Source organism: Macrobrachium rosenbergii, chromosome 3, assembly GCF_040412425.1.
Source record: "Macrobrachium rosenbergii isolate ZJJX-2024 chromosome 3, ASM4041242v1, whole genome shotgun sequence".
NCBI lineage: Eukaryota > Metazoa > Arthropoda > Malacostraca > Decapoda > Palaemonidae > Macrobrachium > Macrobrachium rosenbergii.
Window position 1 is genome coordinate 5,447,372 of NC_089743.1, and position 21,165 is coordinate 5,468,536.

Consider the following 21,165-nt stretch of genomic DNA (forward strand, 5'->3'; position numbering starts at 1 on the left):
GACCCTAAGAAAGTCCACAAAAATGAAGATAGCAGGCCATGTTATATTTATCAAATATTATTGCATTAATCAAGTTTGTAATTTGCTCAAAACCCCACTAATCAAATATAACTTCATTCCTGTGCAAAAAAATCATAATTGCAAAAACTTTTTGTGCTAAAGGCTGAAAGGGCCCTTACTGGGCATGGCCAGAAACCAGATGATGCTACAAACCACTCACCATTCTGTTGATGACTTTGCACTGTTAACAGCTAGTCAATTACAGTATTTATTGGGGCTGAATGTTATGGTGGGCTGTGTTACTAACTGGGAAGGTTTGTACTAACTCCTCTTCACTTTCCTCCTCATGTCCATTCATCTGTTCTGTCACTGATATAATATATGGCTTTTCTGGGGTACCTGTCTTCCCTCCTTGAGTATTTGGCAAGTACTCTACCTTGGTTCATCTGTAACAACCTCCTGCAGGATACAAACCACAAAATACTGCTTTAGGGCATTTCCTTGGCCTCTGCATGGGATGTCCTCCAAACACCATACATGACTTGCCTTTAAAACAGATCATGCGGGTTCTCTTAGAATGAACTTCTGATTTTGTCTGCATTCCTCATTATCCTCTGAGAATTAACTTCAAACTTTGCACTTCTCATTATCCATTTTACAAGATGTTTCATGGGACAACTTTGCCTTTGTCCTCCTTTCTAAATTGTTATTCAGGCAACATATGGCTCATAAATTTGATGTGAATAAACAATGTTTCTATAATAAAAGTTATTTTTGATACAGGTTTATTAATCATTGTCACTGCCTGACTCCCTTTTCATTCCTGTTGTTCTGTTCTTGTTGCACAATGGAATAAAAAATTACTCCAAGCATCATCTGAGAGTTTGGGCATGTGCAATCTGGGCCATTTTAGTTTTGATCACTTTTCAGTTTTGATCAAAACAAGTTAGTGATATCGGGGATTTCTTGCACAGAAATGAGGCAACATATAATTCTTGGGTTCATAATGAAAACATTCTTTGTACTGTATTATAAAAAACTGTTTTCTAAAATTAGCAGATCATACAATGGCCATGTCCTAAATAAAGCTCCTAACAAGATTAATTGCACTTATATTCATAATGGCGAGGATAAAGATTTCCCTAAAGGCAAAACAATAAAATAAAAAAAAATATCAGAAGAATCCCTTAAGTTACAAGCAAGAAAATAACTGTCAAATCTAGTCATACTCAGCCAAAAAGCATCATGAATTTCAAGTATTCAGGGAGACTTGGGGACCCCATAAGTGAGACAGGATTAGGATTATGAGGGAAAATGAACAAATGCAGCATGAACTCAAAATATGAAAAGGTGATCTGTTTTTGAAGGAAGATTATAATGGCAGATTCATCAATACTCTTCAATACTCTGACACACTGAGCATTCCAAAAAAAAGAACCCCTGTCTACTTTCAAAGTTTGATGAATTATAACTGAACATATTACTTCCCTCTGAGGGTTGCCTGGGTATCAAGTTACCTTGCAGCTTTGACAACAGAATATCATGAACTTTGTCTTACAAAGTCAGCTAAAACATAAAATGGTATAGGGATTCAGAAAAAAATTAACAGCTGCAACAGCAATAATCTTAGAAATACAGGGAAGGGAGAGAAGTGATTTCCTTTTCAAAGGTTAACAAAGCTTTTTTGAGAAGTAAAGTACTTATACTCACTCCATATCACATCTAATCTTCTTTTTGTGTGGCTTTAAACTGTTCTTGATTAACTTGTGACAGGGTGTGGGGGAACAAAATTTACATTGTCCTTTAGTCTCCATTAGCATGGAGTCACACATAAAACTGATACAAAAGATTCAGTAAAATTCATGTTTCTTCCCAAATTGCTTTTAGAACAGAGACTTGTACAACACATAAAACAAATTTTGACAGAGGAAAAGCTTATTTCTGGCAGCTGCTGTGCAAGTTCTCATTAGATTTATCCTTGTGGTTCAACTTGAGCTCTATAAGACAGACAGTGAGAGATTGACAAGGTTATTTCAAGGTGTATAATTTTAGGATAACATAAAGAACTGAAAGAAAACCACGATAGAACCACTAAAATCCTCACAAATTAAATCTAGTCCTTTGCAGATTCATCAGTCATACAGGGAGACAAACACACAAATCCATTTCAGGTAGCAATAGTGTGTTAAATGGAATTTTCAAGTCTGAATATTTTGGTATTCTAAAAACATTTCTGTTTAAATAACTATCCTTTAATTTTCTATCATAAGGAATCAACATGAGAAAATAAATTTGTTTTTAAAGTAATTTGAGTTTTTCATAGGTATACAAACCAGAGCCTTTTATATGAGTCCCTTCAATACCAGCTGGAGCGGCTGCTTAATTTGATAAAATCATTAACCAATGGTTATGGGAGGTGAGAATGGGAATACCCCTCATTCACCTAATGTCACTTGTCCACCATTCCTTCAGCCACAGGGACAAGTGGGGTGGATGGGGCGAGATTATAATAAAAGGCACTGGTTTATATGTATACCTAGGAAAAATACAAATTACTTACAAAAACTGGTATTTGTTCCACAGGAATAAAATTCACTGCCTTTTACATAGGAGACTTACTCCCCAGGTGGGGTCATCTCTGACAACTGACTGGAACTGAATCCTACTTGGATATAACCTTAGTCATGCTCCCAATTGTGCATGCAAGCAAGGGATGCAATGACTCCTGTAATCTCTTACTCAGTCTAGCAAATGTGTCTGGATGTGAATGAGCCTCTTGCCTAGAAAGAAGGCTCACCAAAGTGCTCTACTGAAAGCATATTGAGAACCATGAAATCCTCTGTAGAGGAACTGAAGTTGGTAGGCTGCTAATTCTGACTAATATCAAGTAATGGGGTCAGAATAAGGTCAACTTCACCACACCTGTCCTCCTTGTTACAAGAGAGGGTTGAGGGAGATGCATCATAGGATCTAAACTAAGACTGGATTTTCAAAGCGTAGTTACCTGTATCTGGTCCAACTCCAGCAGATACTTCAGCTTTGATGCTGTCCCATAAGGAGAAAGATGGATAGAAAATGAGTCCAGTCATCCTACATTCACACCAGCAGACTATAGTGAACTACAAAGACTATAGTGAACTAAAATACTCAAGAAAGATACTTTTCTGTACAAATGTTGAGCAGCCACCACAGGTTCCATATAGCAGGTATCCATGGATTGGTGGGCGACGTCCCCCTAGCAGAATTAGATAAAAGTATTCTGTCTGTGCTGAACACCCACCCTTATTACCTGAAATACCAAAAGTATTTTCCATAAGGCTATGGATGATCCTATAACCCTGACTTGTGGGCTCTCTCATGAATAGGAAGAATGATGTACTTCTCAGAGGAGTCATATGTTTGTTTGATCACCTCACCACTGCAACAAGAAAGGGTGTTCCTTAACCCTTCCTCCTTCCACTGGCCTTTACTAGTGAAAAGGTACTAACATCCCTGTCTCAGAAAGTGGGTTTTTCAAGTACTACATAATGGCTCACACTGTGCAAAAGAGCATCTAGTCTGAGGTACAACCAACAAAGCCTTGGCAGGGGAAACTGAGAAACTCTAAAATCTCTTGTCAAGTGCTGATGGGTTTTGAATTTTTGCCACAAACTCAGGTACAAAGGAGAACAAGAGGTATCCCATCCCTCCAAGTACTGGACAAGATGAGACAAACAATGTAAACCCTGTTCTTTTTGCTGAGGCCAAGGCTAGAAGAATAACAGAATTGAAGGTAAGATCTCTATCTGAAGCTGGGGGCTTGAAGGAGTCCTGATTAGGCTGCCCAGAACTACAGACGTATCCCATCCTGGGGATGCATTTCCCAGAGTGGTCAAGGCTGTTCTCATTAGCATGGATAACTCCACAGAAGTGGAGAGATCCAGTCCTTGAGTCTGAAGATCTGAGACAAGGCTGAGAGATAGTTTTTTACTGCTTGTCTTGAAGATGGATGAGGAAGTCTGCAATCTGCTAAACAGATGCTCTGACTCAAGAGGTACCGTTTCTATGACATTAATCTCAGAAGATGGCCAACTTTCCTCAATACACTTTTACAGAGGGAATGATGGAGATAGTCAGGCATCTTGTTCACAGCCCTATGAGTAAAGCCTCTCTCTCACAGGATACACTAGATAAGTTACATGCATGAAGCTAAAGGCAGTACACTGCCTGGTGATACCTCTGAACATGTGGTTGATACAGAAAAGTGGGCCTTGGGGAAATCTGTTGGTGTTCAACCAGGAGGCTCAGCAGATCTGAGTACCACTCAGCTTGAGGCCTACAAGAAGCTATCAAGGAAGTCCTGGGGATAATGAACACCTTGTCAATCACCCTGCAGATCAGGCTAAATAGGTGGGAAGGCAGAGACGTCCAATTATCCCAGGGGTGTTGGTGAGTGCCTTCCCTCACCACCCAAGAATCTGGCACTGGTGAACTGAACACTGGAAGCTTAGTTGTGAACAAGTCAAGCATCAGAAACCTCCAGTTTGAACTTCCTGTCTGCTATGCAAGGATGTAGAGACTACTCCATTCCTACAACCTGACCTTTACAACTGAGCTGGTATGCCAGGACCTTACCTTCCTGCCAAGAATGTACCTAGCTGACACCTTGATGGCATAGTGAACACTCATGCATGGATCTGCAATGTCAACTGACATAGGGCCAGAGACACTGTTCCTCCCTGTTTGTTGACATTACTAAGTTACCTATACCAACTAGTCCTAAAATGCTTGCAACACTACCCATGCCAACTGCATATCCAAAACTTTGATGTGCAGACGAGGTGTCTGTTGACAACGTTCCTGAGATAAACTTGCATTTCAAGTGTGTGCCCCATTCCTTCTTTGATCCATCCTGGAAAAGAAACATCTCCAAAAGAGGGGAGTTAAATGGAACTCCCACCAAAAGGTTCATGTTGTCTGTCCACATGCTAAATCCTCCCTAGCACCTTGGCTCAGAGACATGAAATGAGAAGGGAGATCCCATTGAGCTCGCAAGTGTTGCTTCAGCTGCTATTGAAACATGTAGGTGGCTCTGCCTATGAGGCACAAACTTCTCAAAGGATGACATGTGACCAAGTACCACCTACCAAAACCAAGCTGGTTGTTCCTTCTGGACCAGTAACTGCAGTTAACTTCCTGGACTTGGTCACTTCAGTTTGAAGGGAAGGCCTTCACCACTGCCAAGTCCATGAGCATCCTCAGGTATCTTCTCTGCTGCTTTGGTATGAGATCTGACTTCTCCCAGTTTACCACAATTCCCAACTTGTGACAAAAAGAGAGAGATGATCTCTGTCCTGGAAGTAAACATCCTTCAGGCATATCGAAAACATGAATTCATCTTCTCTGATGGGCTCCAAAACTGAATACAGTTTCCATCTTGAAGCAAGTCTGAGGGACAAACTCATATGGTGGAGAGAGGCCAATCACTGGTCTTCAGCTGCTTTCTCCATCAGGAACAGACTTAAGAACACCAGAAAATACTAGTGCTCTATGACTTCCATAGTCCATTTCTCCTCTGCCAAGAAGGCCATAGATTTTGGCCAATCCAGAGGAAATGGGTGGAACAGTATTGATGTCTGAGACAGGGGAGGATGACAGTCCTTGAACAGAATCCTGTATCCATCCCAAAGAACTAATACTACCAAGGGTTCCACACCCTGACTTTGCCACACTTCCCCATGGAGAGACAGGCAACTCCCTACCCATGGCAGAGGAGGAAGGGATTGCCACCTTTAGTGACCCCCTCTCCTTCTTCCCTTTTCCTACTTTCCTAGCCTTGGCTGGGGGAGGAGGATAAGGGGGCTCGGGAAACATCTTAGAGGAAGATGGTTGGGCTCCTCACCTGCATTTAAGAGGAACAGTACCTGAGAGTATGGCTACTGGTGCCTTTGCTCCTGCAACAGGTTTGAAAAACACTTCACTGTAATCAGATGAATCAGTTTTCGCGCCTTCACCGTTGCCTCCACATTACTCTCCCAAAGGAGTAATGGAGTGCCAAACACTGAACCATTTCTCAATGAAAGACTATTCATAAGAGAAACCTGTCAGGAGAAGAGATGCAACCACATCCTTCCTTCTCAGAGTCAGGTTAGCCTACAACCTTTTCCCTGACACCAACAACCTACTAAAGTTTCTTTCTCATCACAAGACAAGACTTCTGTCACAGAGAATCTGTCAACATGTTCAACCAGAGGTCAAGCCACAAGAGGGAACCACCTTCTTGGTGGAGTCTCTCCATGGGGAGGTTGACAGACTTGACATGGCCAATGCAAGAGTAGTCTCCACATCCTCCAGCATGTAGTAACTCCTCTGGGGTGTGAGCAGTGGGGAGGAGCTTCTTAGCTTTGCTAGACATTTAGAGAACTCTCTAACCCTACTGTCTGAGTGAGCATGGTCCGAAGATCTTGCATGCGCCAAAACAAATAAGATGGGCATATCCCTCCTGGGGGGAAGCAGCTGTCCTGAGGAACCACACACATTTGGTCCTGAGACCAAGCTGGTACACAGTAAACAGATGAACAGACTCATCCACTGCTGATTATGGGAAGTCAGGATTGATTAATTGATTGATTTATTGATTATGAAATTTAGGTCTTGAAGACCAAGCGCCAGAACCCATCAGGATTATTCAGTGCCATAATGAAGGTGAAATATATAAGTTAATGATATGATTGACAATGAATAGGTGAGTGATGACATACTGTGATAGTAAAATTCAGCGTTGAAATATGGACATAAAAAATGAAGAATGATATTGGATAGAACCAGCAAAAAAATATATATTAAACTTTTATATTTAAAATATATACTTAGTACTTAGTATATAAAATAAATATGACTAAAATCTTTATTGAATATACTAAGATCATGTCTCATTAAAATAACCAGATTCTTTCAGATAACCCACAAGGTTATCTACCTCAACGTCAACATTCAAGATTTCTAAAATAGTCTTCCCAGTTAGTAAGTACTTTGCCCTAAGGCAATTAAATTTAGGACAGTGTACCAGTATGTGCTCAATGGATAGCTGACTACCACAGTGAGCACAAACTGGGGCACTGGTTCCCTCTAAAATATAGCTATGAGTGAAATGGGTATGGCCAATCCTAAGCCGTGTTAGGATGATCTCAAATCTTCTGTTACGATTAAAACCTGAACTCCAAAAATCGATACTTTTTCTGATGTTTCTGTACTTCCTATTTGTGGATAAAATGAGGGAAGTCCATCTCTGCTGCCATTTTGTACGAATATATCGTCTGATAACTGGACGCATATCCAAATGTGGCACTTTATTAGTTAAGAAATCACATCTTGCGGCATCCTTTGCTTTACTATCAGCCAGTTCGTTCCCTTCTAGACCAGTGTGCCCAGGAATCCAACAAAACTTTACTGATTTGTGGCAAACAGAAATATAAAAAAGCCATTCATGAGCCTTTTGAATTAAGGGATGGGTAGGGTTAAACTTCTTAAGGGCTTCTAAAACACTCCTTGGGTCACTATTACTGTGGATTTAAATTTCTTCTCAGATGCAAGATTTAAAGCATCAACCATGGCTGTTGCTTCAGCAGTGAATATGGATGAGGAGTCTGATAACTTTTTTATATATGATTCCCCCTCACACACCACTGCACATCCTACTCCATCTTCCGATTTTGATCCGTCAGTATAGGTTTTCCTGTCATTTATATGCCTCTCATCATGCTCCAAAAACTTGTTTCTGACTTCCTCTTCCAAACGATCTTTCTTCTTTGTCTCTTTAATGCAGACATCTATTGCTAGAATAAACCATGGAGGGATAGCAGGATGTTTAACCTGTAGGATCTTCTGCGTTTTTATGCTTTCATCCTCCAGTTCACCCAGCTGTCTGATTTGAAATGGTATTGAAGATCTAGATCCAAAAACCTTGAGTCACACTGTTTTAAGATCTCAAAAGGAGGATTCTCCTTTGAGATTTTCAGCCGCATGGTGTTTCTCAGACCTAGCCCATGCCTCCTTAAGTCCAGTGGTAGCTGATGGGAGTCTACATAAATGATTTCATTGGGTGAAGTTCTAAAAGCCCCAGTGGAGATCCTTAGCCCCACATTATGCACAGCATCCTATTCCGTAAGTTTAGTCTTTGAAGCAGATGAGTATACTTGGCAGCCATAGTCTAACTTAGGTAAACATACTGCACTATAAAGCCTTAACAACGATTTCTTATCAGCACCCTAATTAAAATTAGATACTACTTTTAAAATATTTAGTGATCTCTTCACTTTCACTTTTAACTGGTCAATATGATTATTCCAAGTGAGCTTTTCATCAAATACCATTCCTAAAAATTTCACTTCAGTAGAGTAAGGTAAAATAGTTCCATTTAAGATAAGAGTTGGAATGGTTTCTTTAGTTCGGTGTCTGCAGAACCGAACAGCGTCATTTTTAGATTCGGAAAATCGAAACCCTTGCTCATTTGCCCACTTGCTTACTTTATCGATGGCTCTTTGCATGAACCTGCTGGTACATGCTGCATGATATCCTGTGCAGTACAGAGCCAAATCATCTACAAATAAAGAGCCTTTTACTGGTGATGAAATCTTTTCTAATACCTATACACCATTACAGTAATGGCAATAGCAAAGAGAGTGACGCTAAGGACACTACCCTGAGGAACTCCCTCTTCTTATAAGAATGGCCGTGAAACATGATTACCAACTCTTATCTTTATATATCTTTCTGATAAAAACGAATTTATAAATCTGATCATTTTTCATTTAATGCCCATCTTATACAACTTGTTTATAACACCATAACAGCATGTGGTGTCATATGTCTTTTCCAAATCAAAGAAAACTCCTATTGTTTAGCAAAACCTTGTTGTATTTGGTTTGAGAGCCTGAGCAAGGGATCTAGAGTAGATCTACTTTTCCAAAAGCCAAACTGGAATGAAGAAAGCAATTTATTTGTTTCTAAGTGCCATGCAAGTCTGGTGTTAATCATCTTTTCCATCAGCTTACAAACACAACTGGTGAGAGTTATTGGTCGGTAGCTGCTGGGTAAAACAGGATCCTTGTTTGGTTTCTTCATAGGGAGGATTAATGATAATTTCCAGCTCTTAGGAATAATACCAGTTTCCCAGATTTCATTTATTATATCTAAAAGAAATATCTTTGACTTTTCTGGGAGATGTTTCAGCATTTCATAAAGTATTTCATCTTCACCAGGGGCTGATAGTTTGGCATTCTGCAAGGCATCCTTGAGTTCCTGCAGTGTAAATTTTGCATTATATAGTTCAAAATTGTATTAACTTAAATCAAGAGAAATCTGGGGATTTCTAATGTCTTGGAATTCTACAGAATAGTTCTCACTACTCGATATTCTTGCGAAATGTTCTCCTAGTTTTTCTGCGACCCTCTCTGGTTGGGTGATTAGGTCACCATTTATCTTTCAGGGATAAACTTGCCATTTAGTTTTTTAATTTTCTTCCAAATCATTTTGGATGGTGTTTTCGAGCTAATGCCATTAATGTCGTATCTCCATGACTTTTTTCACAATTTTTGTTTTTGGATTTATGTTCCAGTTGACAATTAACACAGTTTGCTTTTCTATTACATTCATCATCATGATGGACACCAGCGCAGTTTATACAAATTTTATCATTTTTGTGGTTTTTTGATGGGTGGCCAAACTTAAAGCAATGATAGCACTGCATTGGTCTTTGCTGGAAAGGACGTACTCATACCCTTCCATTTCCAAATATGACATGAGAAGGTACTTCAGAGTCTACAAAGGTTAAAATGATCATGTTGGCAATAGCTGCCTTTTTCACTCTACAAACTGAAGTGGGACTCATTCCTAGAATTTCTTCTTCTGTCATGTCATGAAGGTCTTTATCAAATAGTACTCCTCTCCCATTACTAAAGCTTAAGTGGGGCTTCATCTTCGTAATCATTTCATCATTTTTTACATCCAACAAGGTCAGCATATGTGCTTGGGTTGTGGATTTGGCATGGATAAGAACAGTGTTCTTCCCAAAACGAGAAATATCACAGCTCTTTATTCCTCCCACCTTTTTCTGAAGAAACCTGCAAAATTTATGGTAGTTATAATTTTCCTCCTTGGCTGAAGCTACCAACCACATAGGAGGTTTAGGAGTCCTTATTTCTGCATTCTGCTTTCTCTCTGGTTTATCCTGGGCCCATTTAGATAGCACATAAACATCCATGTCTTTGGGAACTTTGTCTGTTAAGGCTCCTTGTACTGTAGCTTGGCCTATTTGTATGGCACTTATTATACTACTAGCCTTTAGAGCCTCATCATGGCTACTAAAGATAACCCAAGCTTCCCATTTAGATTCAATATCAGTAAAGTTCATCCTGATTTCTACAACAGTTCCAAATGATTTCAGAGCTGTCAAGATAATTTCATAATCACAACAGACTGGTAAGTCTTCGATATGGAGCATTGTCAAATTTTTCACGCAACCTGGCTGTGTCGAGGATTTAATTTTGGATGAAGATTTCTTAGAGAAGTCCATGTCCTTGCTTGAAGTCTTCATCAATGAAACATGGCTAGAGGGTCCAGGGGAGGGGAAGTCAGGAGGGGGATCAGGATATTTGTTATTACTGCTTTTTGTCAATTTATTTTTCGAGAAGTCACCAACATTTGGAGAAATTTCAATCTCCAAGGTGGGTGCAGAGGTCATCATCTGTGCCAGAATAGCACCATCATAGGGTCCAGGGGTACTCGAATCCTTATAAATGCTAGACATAAAGATTTGAGAGGGGTAAAAAAAAATAATAATAAACCTGAAAACCTTAAAAAGATATCATCAGCCTTTCATGGGGATTATTCTTCCATCAATGGCACAAGTGAGAACTGACTCCCAAATGTCAGCATCCCTACCGTACCCCACAGGGGATGGCACAAAACGATTATAGTGGCCCAAGCGTAAGCCAAACCTGCTTGCTAGGACCAAAGGTATTACAAGAATACCATCATCCCCACTCTAACCGTGTTATGGGCAAACCAGACAGAATGCCAAGAGTCCTATCCCCAGAACCGGACCCACCTGGAACCTGTGGTCCAGCCCTAAAGAATACTGTAGTTCCGCCTGATATCTCTCAGGTCCGAACATTATCGGGCAGCTGATGGTCCTACCACAGTTCCCACTATTTAGCTTCGGATATAAACCAGTCCCAGTTATGACATCTTTTCCTGTTTATCAGGCCCAATAAATTTTGGCAAAAGCAGAAAATTCCAAAAAAATTAATTCACAGAAATATACTGTATAGTGGTCTATGGGACTCTTGGACTCAAACCCAGGAACAGATTCCTGGGGTTCAAGAGTCCCCTCACCACGTCAAGGTGGTCCCAAATCGAGTTGGGGAGTCAGGAGCTGTCCGCTTTATCTAAGTGAGTACCTCCTGCACCTGCCTTGCCAGAAACTAGATGATCATGCACAGGTGACCGTGAGCCTCTGCACCTCTCCCAGAAGGGAGAACACTCTCATGAAGCCAGATGGGACTTCTTGTAAGAGGCTTATACTTCCCCTTCTCCTTCCCCCTACATGGGGGAAGAGAATTTGAGGAGGAGGAAGATGAGCTCAATAAAGAGGAGGAAGACAACAAGGAATAGCTTTGAAAATGCTTCTTCCATTTCCTCTCTCAAGTCTTGCTGGTCTGGGATGGCACAGGGATGATCAAGGTAAGAGCCGAAGACTTCAACAGCTAAGCAGCAACTGGGGGGTTTGCAATTGGAAGGATTACTGCTACAGGAGGATCCCCGCTTCAAGGAAGCCAAGGAAGTACCTGCAGACAGCCAAAAACATAGCAGCAGCAGATGCAATAGCAATAACAGGTGGAGAGAGCTGCTGCTCCTCATAACCAGCTGAACAGAATGGCAGTGAAAGATGGACTACCTGGGTGTTTAAAATAGGCCATATCTCCTGTAGTTACTTCAACATCAGTTGATTAAGGAAGAGGGTGAGACTAATGCTGGGGGTGAAGCAGGTGCTGGGGATGAGGTCACTACACAAAAGAGCAGTGCTGTTCTCTGAAGAGAGTAGGTGGCAGGACTACTTCACAACTGAAGAACTACCCCCTCAAGGGGGTAAGTACTCTTCACAGACAGTAGAATAGGAATAGAGGACGAGAGAGAAAGGAACTAGAAGGATCCAGTGGTGTTGTAAGCCCCCCCAAATGAGACTAACGAATGCCTCTTGCCCTCCTTCTTCCTCCTATCGAACTTCCCCCACTGATAAGCCCAACCAACACACTCTTAGCATGGATGCACATGCTCTTCACAATGGTACTGTTCATCTCCATTCAGAAATGAAAAACAAATCAACAATACCACTGTCAAGTAAAGGATAGCTATCCAACTATTTGCCCAACATTCAATGACAGGGAAGAGAGGGGGTGCAGTGAGACATCCACTTTCCACAGCAGCTGAAAGAAAAGGGACTACTGATGTGATGTGAGCAAAGGGTATTTTCCCACTCACCTTCTATAACCACCAGTAAATGACTTTGCTACCAAATTCAACAATTGCCCCAGCTCATGCTGAGGATACTCCTATATAAAAGGCTCTGTTTTGTATTTCCGTAGGAACATATAAAGATTTAAGTTGCGACACTACAGTGATTTCCCAGATGAGGTCAAAGTAAACACTTAGTGGTTATTTAAGAAGCTTTCTAGACTTGAACTACATTCATATTCAGTCTATTGATATATTCTGTCTATTGATAACAAAAAAATGAAAAAGTATCCAAAAGATATGAAATCAAAAAGTGAAAACAATAAAGCCATAACAATAATTACCAATTGGGTTGTAAAATTTGGTTGCAGGGAAAACTATGAAGCCACAAATAACAAAATTTAATTTGGTTGTAAAATCTGGCTATCTCACTTTGTCTAATTTCAACCTTTCCTCAAATTAAGAACTAAATAAATGAATTTAAAATCTATTTTGGGGAAAAAATAACTTGGAAGAAAGTTAAGAAAAGTGCTGCCATGATACCTACCCAACATGGATGGGTTAAGAATAACAGTCCAACATCACAAATTAAAAACTTAAACAATCCCTTCATTACTGAAAATGCTGATCACGAATAATAAAAAATACATGTCACATGAATTCAGCTGCTATGGACATGCAAATGAGAAAGAATCACTTACTGCTTACTAAAAAATACCATTACTGTAGATTTTCCAGTTCTCAACTCACCAACTGAATACAGTTTCATCTTATAAAACATGAAAATTTTAAAAATTTCCTTCAGGCAACAAATCAACCGTAGTATAATGTTAATAATATCATAGCTGATTTTGTAGGCTGAATCCACTATGCTCCTCTCTTTTTCACACACAAAGGTTACATACATAAAAACATACACACACATTACATACTGTACATACATACATATATAAATAAGAGAATACCACAGAAAAATAACAGCCAGAATTTCAGTACCATGCACTTTCATGTTTATTCACGCAGTGTTGGGGCATCCTATCAACTTGAGTGAAGCAGGGTCAGTGATTTCATAAATGAGACAATTTAAAGAAATATCACTGAATCTTGTTTTATCAAGTCAAATATTGGTAGTGTTTTAAACACAAGCATTAGGCTGTTTAAACTTGATGCTTTCAAAATGAAGAAGTTAGTGATTAATATAAAAATCGAAACTAGTGCAGAAACTTTGTATGTCTGTAGGTTCCCCTTCCCGTAGTTCTAATGTTGAGTACATTGTTTCAGTTTGAGGCTGGATTTTCATGGATTATCTTTTTCCTTTCTACCCTCTGAAAATTAACTATCTGGTGTTTCTTGTTTGTTTTGTTTACTATTATTTACCATTCTCCTAAAACTGTCTCATCTGTACCCTGGCAACATATGCGTAAACACTAAAGTACTCAGTAGCGAATTTCTGAGTGATTTTCCTGCAGTATTTGCTATACTAAAATCATGTACATCTTCTGTGATTTTTTACAGCCATACTTTGTTTGAACTTTTGAAGTATCTTCCTGAAATAAGCAACGTGCAATGCTGATCAATATGCAATTACTACTTGCCATGGTATATATTTCTCTAAAACCTATATTGTTACTGAAGTATTACACATTACACAAAAGTAAATATAAAACCCACATTAAAATATTATGGTTGTACTGGAGGTTGTTCAGGATGAAATAAAAATTTCTTGACAAGAATTGGTTCACTTCTAAATAATACTTGTTCAGTTCACTTATTATTTATACTTTACTATTAACAGAATCTGCAAGTACAATATAGTAGTGTACTGTGTTATCATTTCATAATATTTTATCCAATTAAAGCCAATTTTCTACACAGAAACACAATTGACATTTTTATAGCCATCCAGTACTTCCTCCAATTGGAGTACACTCAAAGACTGTAATTAAAAGGGATCAGTAGAATTGTCAATTAGAAATACAAATGGGGTGATTTGATTTAAATAGTTTACTCACAAGAAACAGTAGCTGTACTTACTGTTTAACACGATCTGGAATGCACACTTGATCCATTGGGATAAGTGAGGACAACTCCTTTAAGCTATTGACAAATCTTAACTTGCGGGCAAACTTGGCACTGGGAAAGAAAAATTGAATGTAGAATTAAGAACTCAAACTGTTCTACATAAGCTGTCCCATACAAGGGTCCCATTTGCAGTGTCTCTTGCTGGGAAAGCTGTAAAAGGTACTAAAATACTATGCTCATCATTTTGGCTGACAGCTCATTGTTTTCTGCCTTTCACATTTCATCCATTCCATCAGGTCTCTTACAACCAAACTGTACAACTTATTTAAAACTAAGAAAAGCCACTCATGCAAGCCTCAGAAAAGTGTTTCATATGACTACTTTAAAATGAACATACTCATGCATACTTTGATATTTTATTCATAATATTAAGGATAATATTCCTGTGCATTTTTCCCCTCTATCACACATTATCTTTGAATTGTTTATCATTTTAATCATGGTAATCACACACTTAATAACTTGCATTTTCATTAAATAGGAAGAGTCAGAAATCAAACAAATCAAACTTAAAAACAGTAGCACTAAAAGTGGGCTTCAGCTGATCTGACACTGCAAAAAAGATTGTGAATAACTCAAACTGGGATCACACTCAGGACTCTCAAATGAAAGTCACGACCACTAGGGGAGAGCGGTGATGATTTGGACAGTGGGATGGTCCGGACAGTACATTTCCTGGAAAATGTGAGGGGTCCTCAGCTCTGAGAAATCACGTGAAATCGCGAGAGTTTGTTCGCCATTGACACATGGACTTTGGTTTGAAGGGTCGGTTACTTTAGGATTGAGGGTAATTTTTGTGGTTTTCTCATTTCCTATGTAATTTTTGCGTTTGAATCATAAGCTTTGGTGTAGTGAATATGATAAGGGAGCTGATTATGAGTTTTGGGTGTGTTGCACTTTATGACGAAGATGTTGTGGCTATTACCCGCCTGTAATCTGCAAGGGTTTGAAGTTGAGGGTGTCATCAAATGGTTATGATTTGTGGGGGATGATTCAGACACTCTAGGGTTCCCTCCTAGCAAACCTTTACTAATTATGAATTCCAACAAAGAAACAAAAGATTCTCACTAACATTAAGTTATATTTTGTGTATATGCATTTATTAGCCCCTCATTACCTTTACCGTATAAAGCACTTCATAAACCCATCATAGAACCCCCAAATTACAAATTAAAATGTGAATATCAAATCTGGATTCCATTCCATTGGCATTCACCTATATTACACTGATGTTTTTCAAGAAAGTCACTTTGCCAGGGCTTTTGTGACTGATAGGCCAAAAGCCAACTACACCACCTAAAAGCACAACCACCTCATGAAATACCTCAAGAACATTAAAAGCAAGAAAAATACAAAAAGTTAGATACAGAGGCCCAGACAAGTGATGAAGACCTTCATCATCTTGACAGCCGATCTTAACAATAATTCTTCTGATATCTCAGAGCAGATAGAAGACAAAGAAGTGGTTTTATTGATAAAGTCCCAGAGGAGGGAGATTTTGTTCTTGTTGGGATAGATCCAGTAAAAGGTAGCAAAGTCTATTATGTAGGCAAATGAATCGGCAATTTAGACGAGGGTGATGAATGTCAGGTTTCTTATTTAAGATAATCACAGAAATTTGTGCTAATAGTTTTAAATTTCCAGAAATTGAGGATGAAGCAACTATTGGTAAAGAGGCAGTAACTGGAGTGCTTCAAACCCAGTTCAGCAGAGTATGAAAAGAAAGCAGGGGTATTTCAAATTTTGTTTTTCTTTTGCAGGATACAATATTCGTTAGGCCAACTTTAATATTGAGGCACAACAAATTTCAAGTATTTGAGTTACAATTTATGTTTGGTTTTTACTCATAGAGAGGAGAATTTCAAGTAAATTTTGGTCATTTAAGAATTTGGTGGCAAGGATATTTCAAGTTTAGTTTTTGTTTTGAAGGTTTCAATATTCTTTAAGACTATTATAACATTTATTCTCAGCAAACATCGTAGATTTTCTGTCTGCCATTCACTAAGGGAGAGAATAATCTTTTAAGGTGATTATGATTATTTCAATAAAACACTTCGTTTGGTATTTCTGTTTCTGACTTGAAGGTAAATGTCAATTATAATAATTGTCCGAATCATCCCATGCTCTTGTCCGAATCATCACCATGGGTAGGGATGATTCGGACATTTTGGAAACTTGTACTTGAAGATAAATAGCTTCAAGTATAGTGAAGTGAACGACACTACATTTACCGGTAAATGTAGGATGATGAGGCTACACATTGACATGCCAAGGATATCACTGCTCCTTAAACTCTGACTTCTAGAGAGCAATTAAAAAAATGTCCGAACCATCACCACTCTCCCCTACCAATTGAGTCAAATGGGTTATGAAAAAAGATGGAACTAAGTACTTGCACAGTACCCAAGGCATTACCTGGGCAGGTTGCATAACTTGATACCAGCAAGTTTTACACAACTTCCCAACCCTTCAACGACTAAACTGATTGCACCTCATTCAATTTCTAACTCACATTGGAAGTGAGGTGTGCAACTTGGCCAGGTAAAGCCTCAGGTACTGTACAAATATTTAGGTTCCAACTTCTTTCATAACCTGTGTTGGTCAGTTGGCAGCACTTGCTTTTCGTTTGAGAGTGCTGAGCTCATTACTCATGAGAGTCAGAAATTTATCTTATTACACATGGTACTGTGTGTATCCATTTCCATTTATATATATCATATAAACTAAGAATTTGCTGTTAAGCTCAAGTAAAAAAACACATACGAGGGGAGTATGAATAAGTAAAGAGTCCACACAGCCATTAGTGAGGGAAAGATTACAAGCTGAGGCTATTGCCATAGAAAACAACATAAAAACAAGTTTATTCAAGATTTGGAAACTGTTACTGTACTGTACTACTATTGGATACACCTAAATAGCGGTTTTCTCCATTCTTTTCGTTTGTTTCACTGCTTAGAAAAAATCTTATGGAAAACGTACCTAACAAAAGGGCGTGTCATGACCACCACCGTTTTAACCCAGAAAGTTGGATGGACCAAGTAGAGACCTTGGAGATTCTTACGTAGACGACGATCTATCATTTGATAACATCTCTGTTAAGTAAAAATGTGAAAAAAATAAAATGCAGAATAATAACTATTATCAGAGAAAATTATGCAAATATTCATAGATAAATTATATAATTATAATTAGCCTCTGTAAGACACATGGTATACTAACTTTAAGCCATGCAAAGGATGGCATGTTGGCCCTGGTAGTAGCTCCATGTAGATACACTAATACATAATCTTCTGCTATCAGCTGGTCTAATGTTGTCAGCACATACCTAAAATAAAATTCAATATTATAAAATGTATTTCATTGCTGATATTCCCAGGATGGTTTTAAAATTTTATACACATACACACACACACACACATATATAAGGTATTTGGCAGTTATAAGCCAGTTATAAGCATTTTTAGAGGGGATTTTTTGCATTTCAGCAGATTTTCCATTTCCACAGTAGGTTCTGGAACCTATTCCTGTGTAAAAATGGGGGCCACTGTATATATGTATATGTATGTATGTATGTGTGTATATGTGTGTGTGTGTATATATATATATATATATATATATATATATATATATATATATATATATATATATATATATATATATATATATATATATATATATATATATATATATATATATATATATATATATATACAATGAGAATAGGTTCCAAAACCTACTGTGGAAATGAAAAATTTGCTGAAATGCAAAAATTCCTCTAAAAATGCTTATAACTGGCTTACAACTGCCAAATACCTTGTACCCCCTTAAACTAAGTTGCTTATATCTGCCTATTTTAACATTTCACTGCTTGATTTGATAGTTCAAACAAAAATATACCTTAAATTATCATGCTAAAACAATTTAATACTTCAAACAAAAATACATCCCAAACCAGCCAAAGTAACCCAACATTACAGTACTCTTGTACTACTGTTACTCTTAAGTAGGCTACATACACACCTGCAGCACCTATAACTGCCTATTTTAACAGTTCATTGCCAAACTTGACAGTTCAAACAAAAATATACCTCAAACTATCATCCCAGAACAACCTATTATTTCAAAGTCATGCTGCAAAATTAATAAGTACCAGCCTACAACCGTTACTCTTAAGTATCCCCTATAATTCAGACATGAATGTTTTCTTTGGCCTACGTAACTTTGCGCATCATTCTGTGCATACTGTAATGCACTGGACATACATTTTACATATAGTATTGATATTTTCCTGTGCTATAAGGTGATTTTGAAATTATATTTACTGTGCTAGTATATCATAAATGTACAAATACATTTATGATAAAAAAATTATTTACTACAGAACATTCTTGATTTACATCATTTTGCATAAATTTATTAAAAAATTCTTCTGCCGTGTCTCTCTCTCTTAGTATAAATATAAAGATACTTTAATGAGAAAATGGCAAAATATCTACAACATGTTATTTCACTTACAGAATCCATTTACGTATACTGTATTGATCAGATCACCAAAAAAATATTCAAAATCCAAAATTTCATACATAGGCAACTAAAACATCCAAGCTTCATGACTACTGTAGCAATTTCTCTGTGACAACATATAAAATCTCTCTCTCTCTCGTATATTAGTACTGTATGTACATATCCTTTAATGAAAACAATATCAGTCACTGTACCATAAACATAAAAAACACGAAAATAAACATATCCAGCAAGTTCACGACAGATCAAGGAGATAGTGTTGCCATATTTTGCTCTGACTTATTGTACCATATTTCATTACAAGTTTAGTTGACTATGATTATCACAGATATTATAACAGTACACAAGAGAATATTTTACCACTGTTGAATATTTTATCACTGTAAAAATATTTAAAATCAGAATTTCATACATAGGCAACTCTCAACACACTCATCCCAGCCATAGTTTAAGTGCCTTTGAATTCTCGTCCCCAGCAAGCTAGTACTGTCCTTTGATGTATAAACACTTCAGTTCGTTCTCTCTCTCTCTCTCTCTCTCTCTCTCTCTCTCTCTCTCTCTCTCTCTCTCTCTCTCTCTCTCAAACAGTATGCATATATTTTACTGAAAAAAACAGCAAAAATATCAATGAAAAGTTATTTCACTTACAGAATCCATTTATACTTTGCTTAGACTTGATGTAATAACCAGTTTCTCTCTCTCTCTCTCTCTCTCTCTCTCTCAAACAGTATACAATATCCTTTAATAAAAAAAGCAAACTATCAATGAAACATTATTTCACTTACAGAATCCATATACAGTACACTGCGCTTAGACTTGGATGTAAAAACCAGAGTTCTCTCTCTCTCTCTCTCTCTCTCTCAGTATACATATGTTTTAATGAAAAAATTGAGGAATTAGTGGATACACAGTGTTGCTCTATGAAATAAACGAATTAGTGATAATTTTAGAGTACGGCTCCCCAAAAAATCTGCAAATTAGTGAAATTGTCCCACAGACAAGTGAATGATGTGCTCCACAAAAATCTGCAACAAAATGAAATGCGGAAATGTGAAATGAGTAAAAAAGGGGGCACTGTATACATATATACAGTATATATATATACACATATACAGTATATACAATTATATATAAATATATATGTACATAAGTAATTATATATAAATATATATGTATTTATGCCTTGTATGCCCTGAACAGGAACTCGAACCTACACAGTGTAGCAAAAGGCAACTAATGTGGGTTGATGCCTCAACGCCCGTGGGGAGTACCCTGACACTAACAAACGCTCTGTGGAGCTAGGTACATGAGACGCGCAATTACAGTGTTCCTCATGGAGAGCTAATCATGCAGAGCTCGAATGTGTTAAGCGACTCCTAAGTAATAAAGGATACGACAGCGATCTAATAAAAGTCTGCATACGAAAACAGTTGGACATGTATGCCAGAACACCAGTGATAATGCCTACCTCACTGAGAAATATCACATTGTATTACAATGCTGAATATCACAGCCAGTTCAAGGATGAGGTCAAGGTCACAAAGGGGATAATTGCCAGTGGTATAACAACTACGAATCCTACTGAGAGTATTTCATTACATAACGTGCCCCGATGTAGAGAGATGTTGAGTCGACCAACTTAGGATACAAATTTAAATGTACCAAAGGGACATGTCAAGGCCTTAGCAATTACTACATATGTCACATCACTACCACTCAACGCAGGTGACTGCAAGCTCACCGCAACCAAGGGGCAATATTTCAACACCGCACAGACAACCATGACTGTCAACCGACACTTATTAGAAAGAACAGAGATCGTGCACAGAGAAACCCGGTTCCATATTGCAAATAGCAGAAGCTGTGAGTATAAATCAACAACAGCCTGCGTTAATCATACAGAGGAACACGAACTCCCTCCTCCCTTCTTCAAGGAAACTGCAGAGCATCTATGAGAATCCGAAGGGAGACACGAGCGACAGAACGCCCTTGGACACAACTACTGACAACGGAGCAAATTGAGACTATCGGCTAATGGCAGGAATCATGCCCTTGCCCACACCCTTT

At 38.2% G+C, this 21,165-nt stretch overlaps 1 protein-coding gene across 7 annotated transcripts in view; it reads right to left on the minus strand.

Annotated features, from left to right (window-relative positions):
• Nucleotides 1–21,165, minus strand: part of LOC136852142 (protein prune homolog 2-like) — a 207,632-nt gene that overhangs the window by 18,479 nt on the left and 167,988 nt on the right. For all 7 annotated transcript variants that reach the window (XM_067126608.1, XM_067126601.1, XM_067126632.1 and 4 more), the window contains 3 exons: nt 17,794–17,899; nt 17,554–17,666; nt 14,527–14,625 (listed from right to left, as the gene is read on the minus strand). In XM_067126608.1, coding sequence (XP_066982709.1) covers nt 14,527–14,625; nt 17,554–17,666; nt 17,794–17,899 — 318 coding nt within the window. The remainder of the gene's footprint in view (nt 1–14,526; nt 14,626–17,553; nt 17,667–17,793; nt 17,900–21,165) is intronic.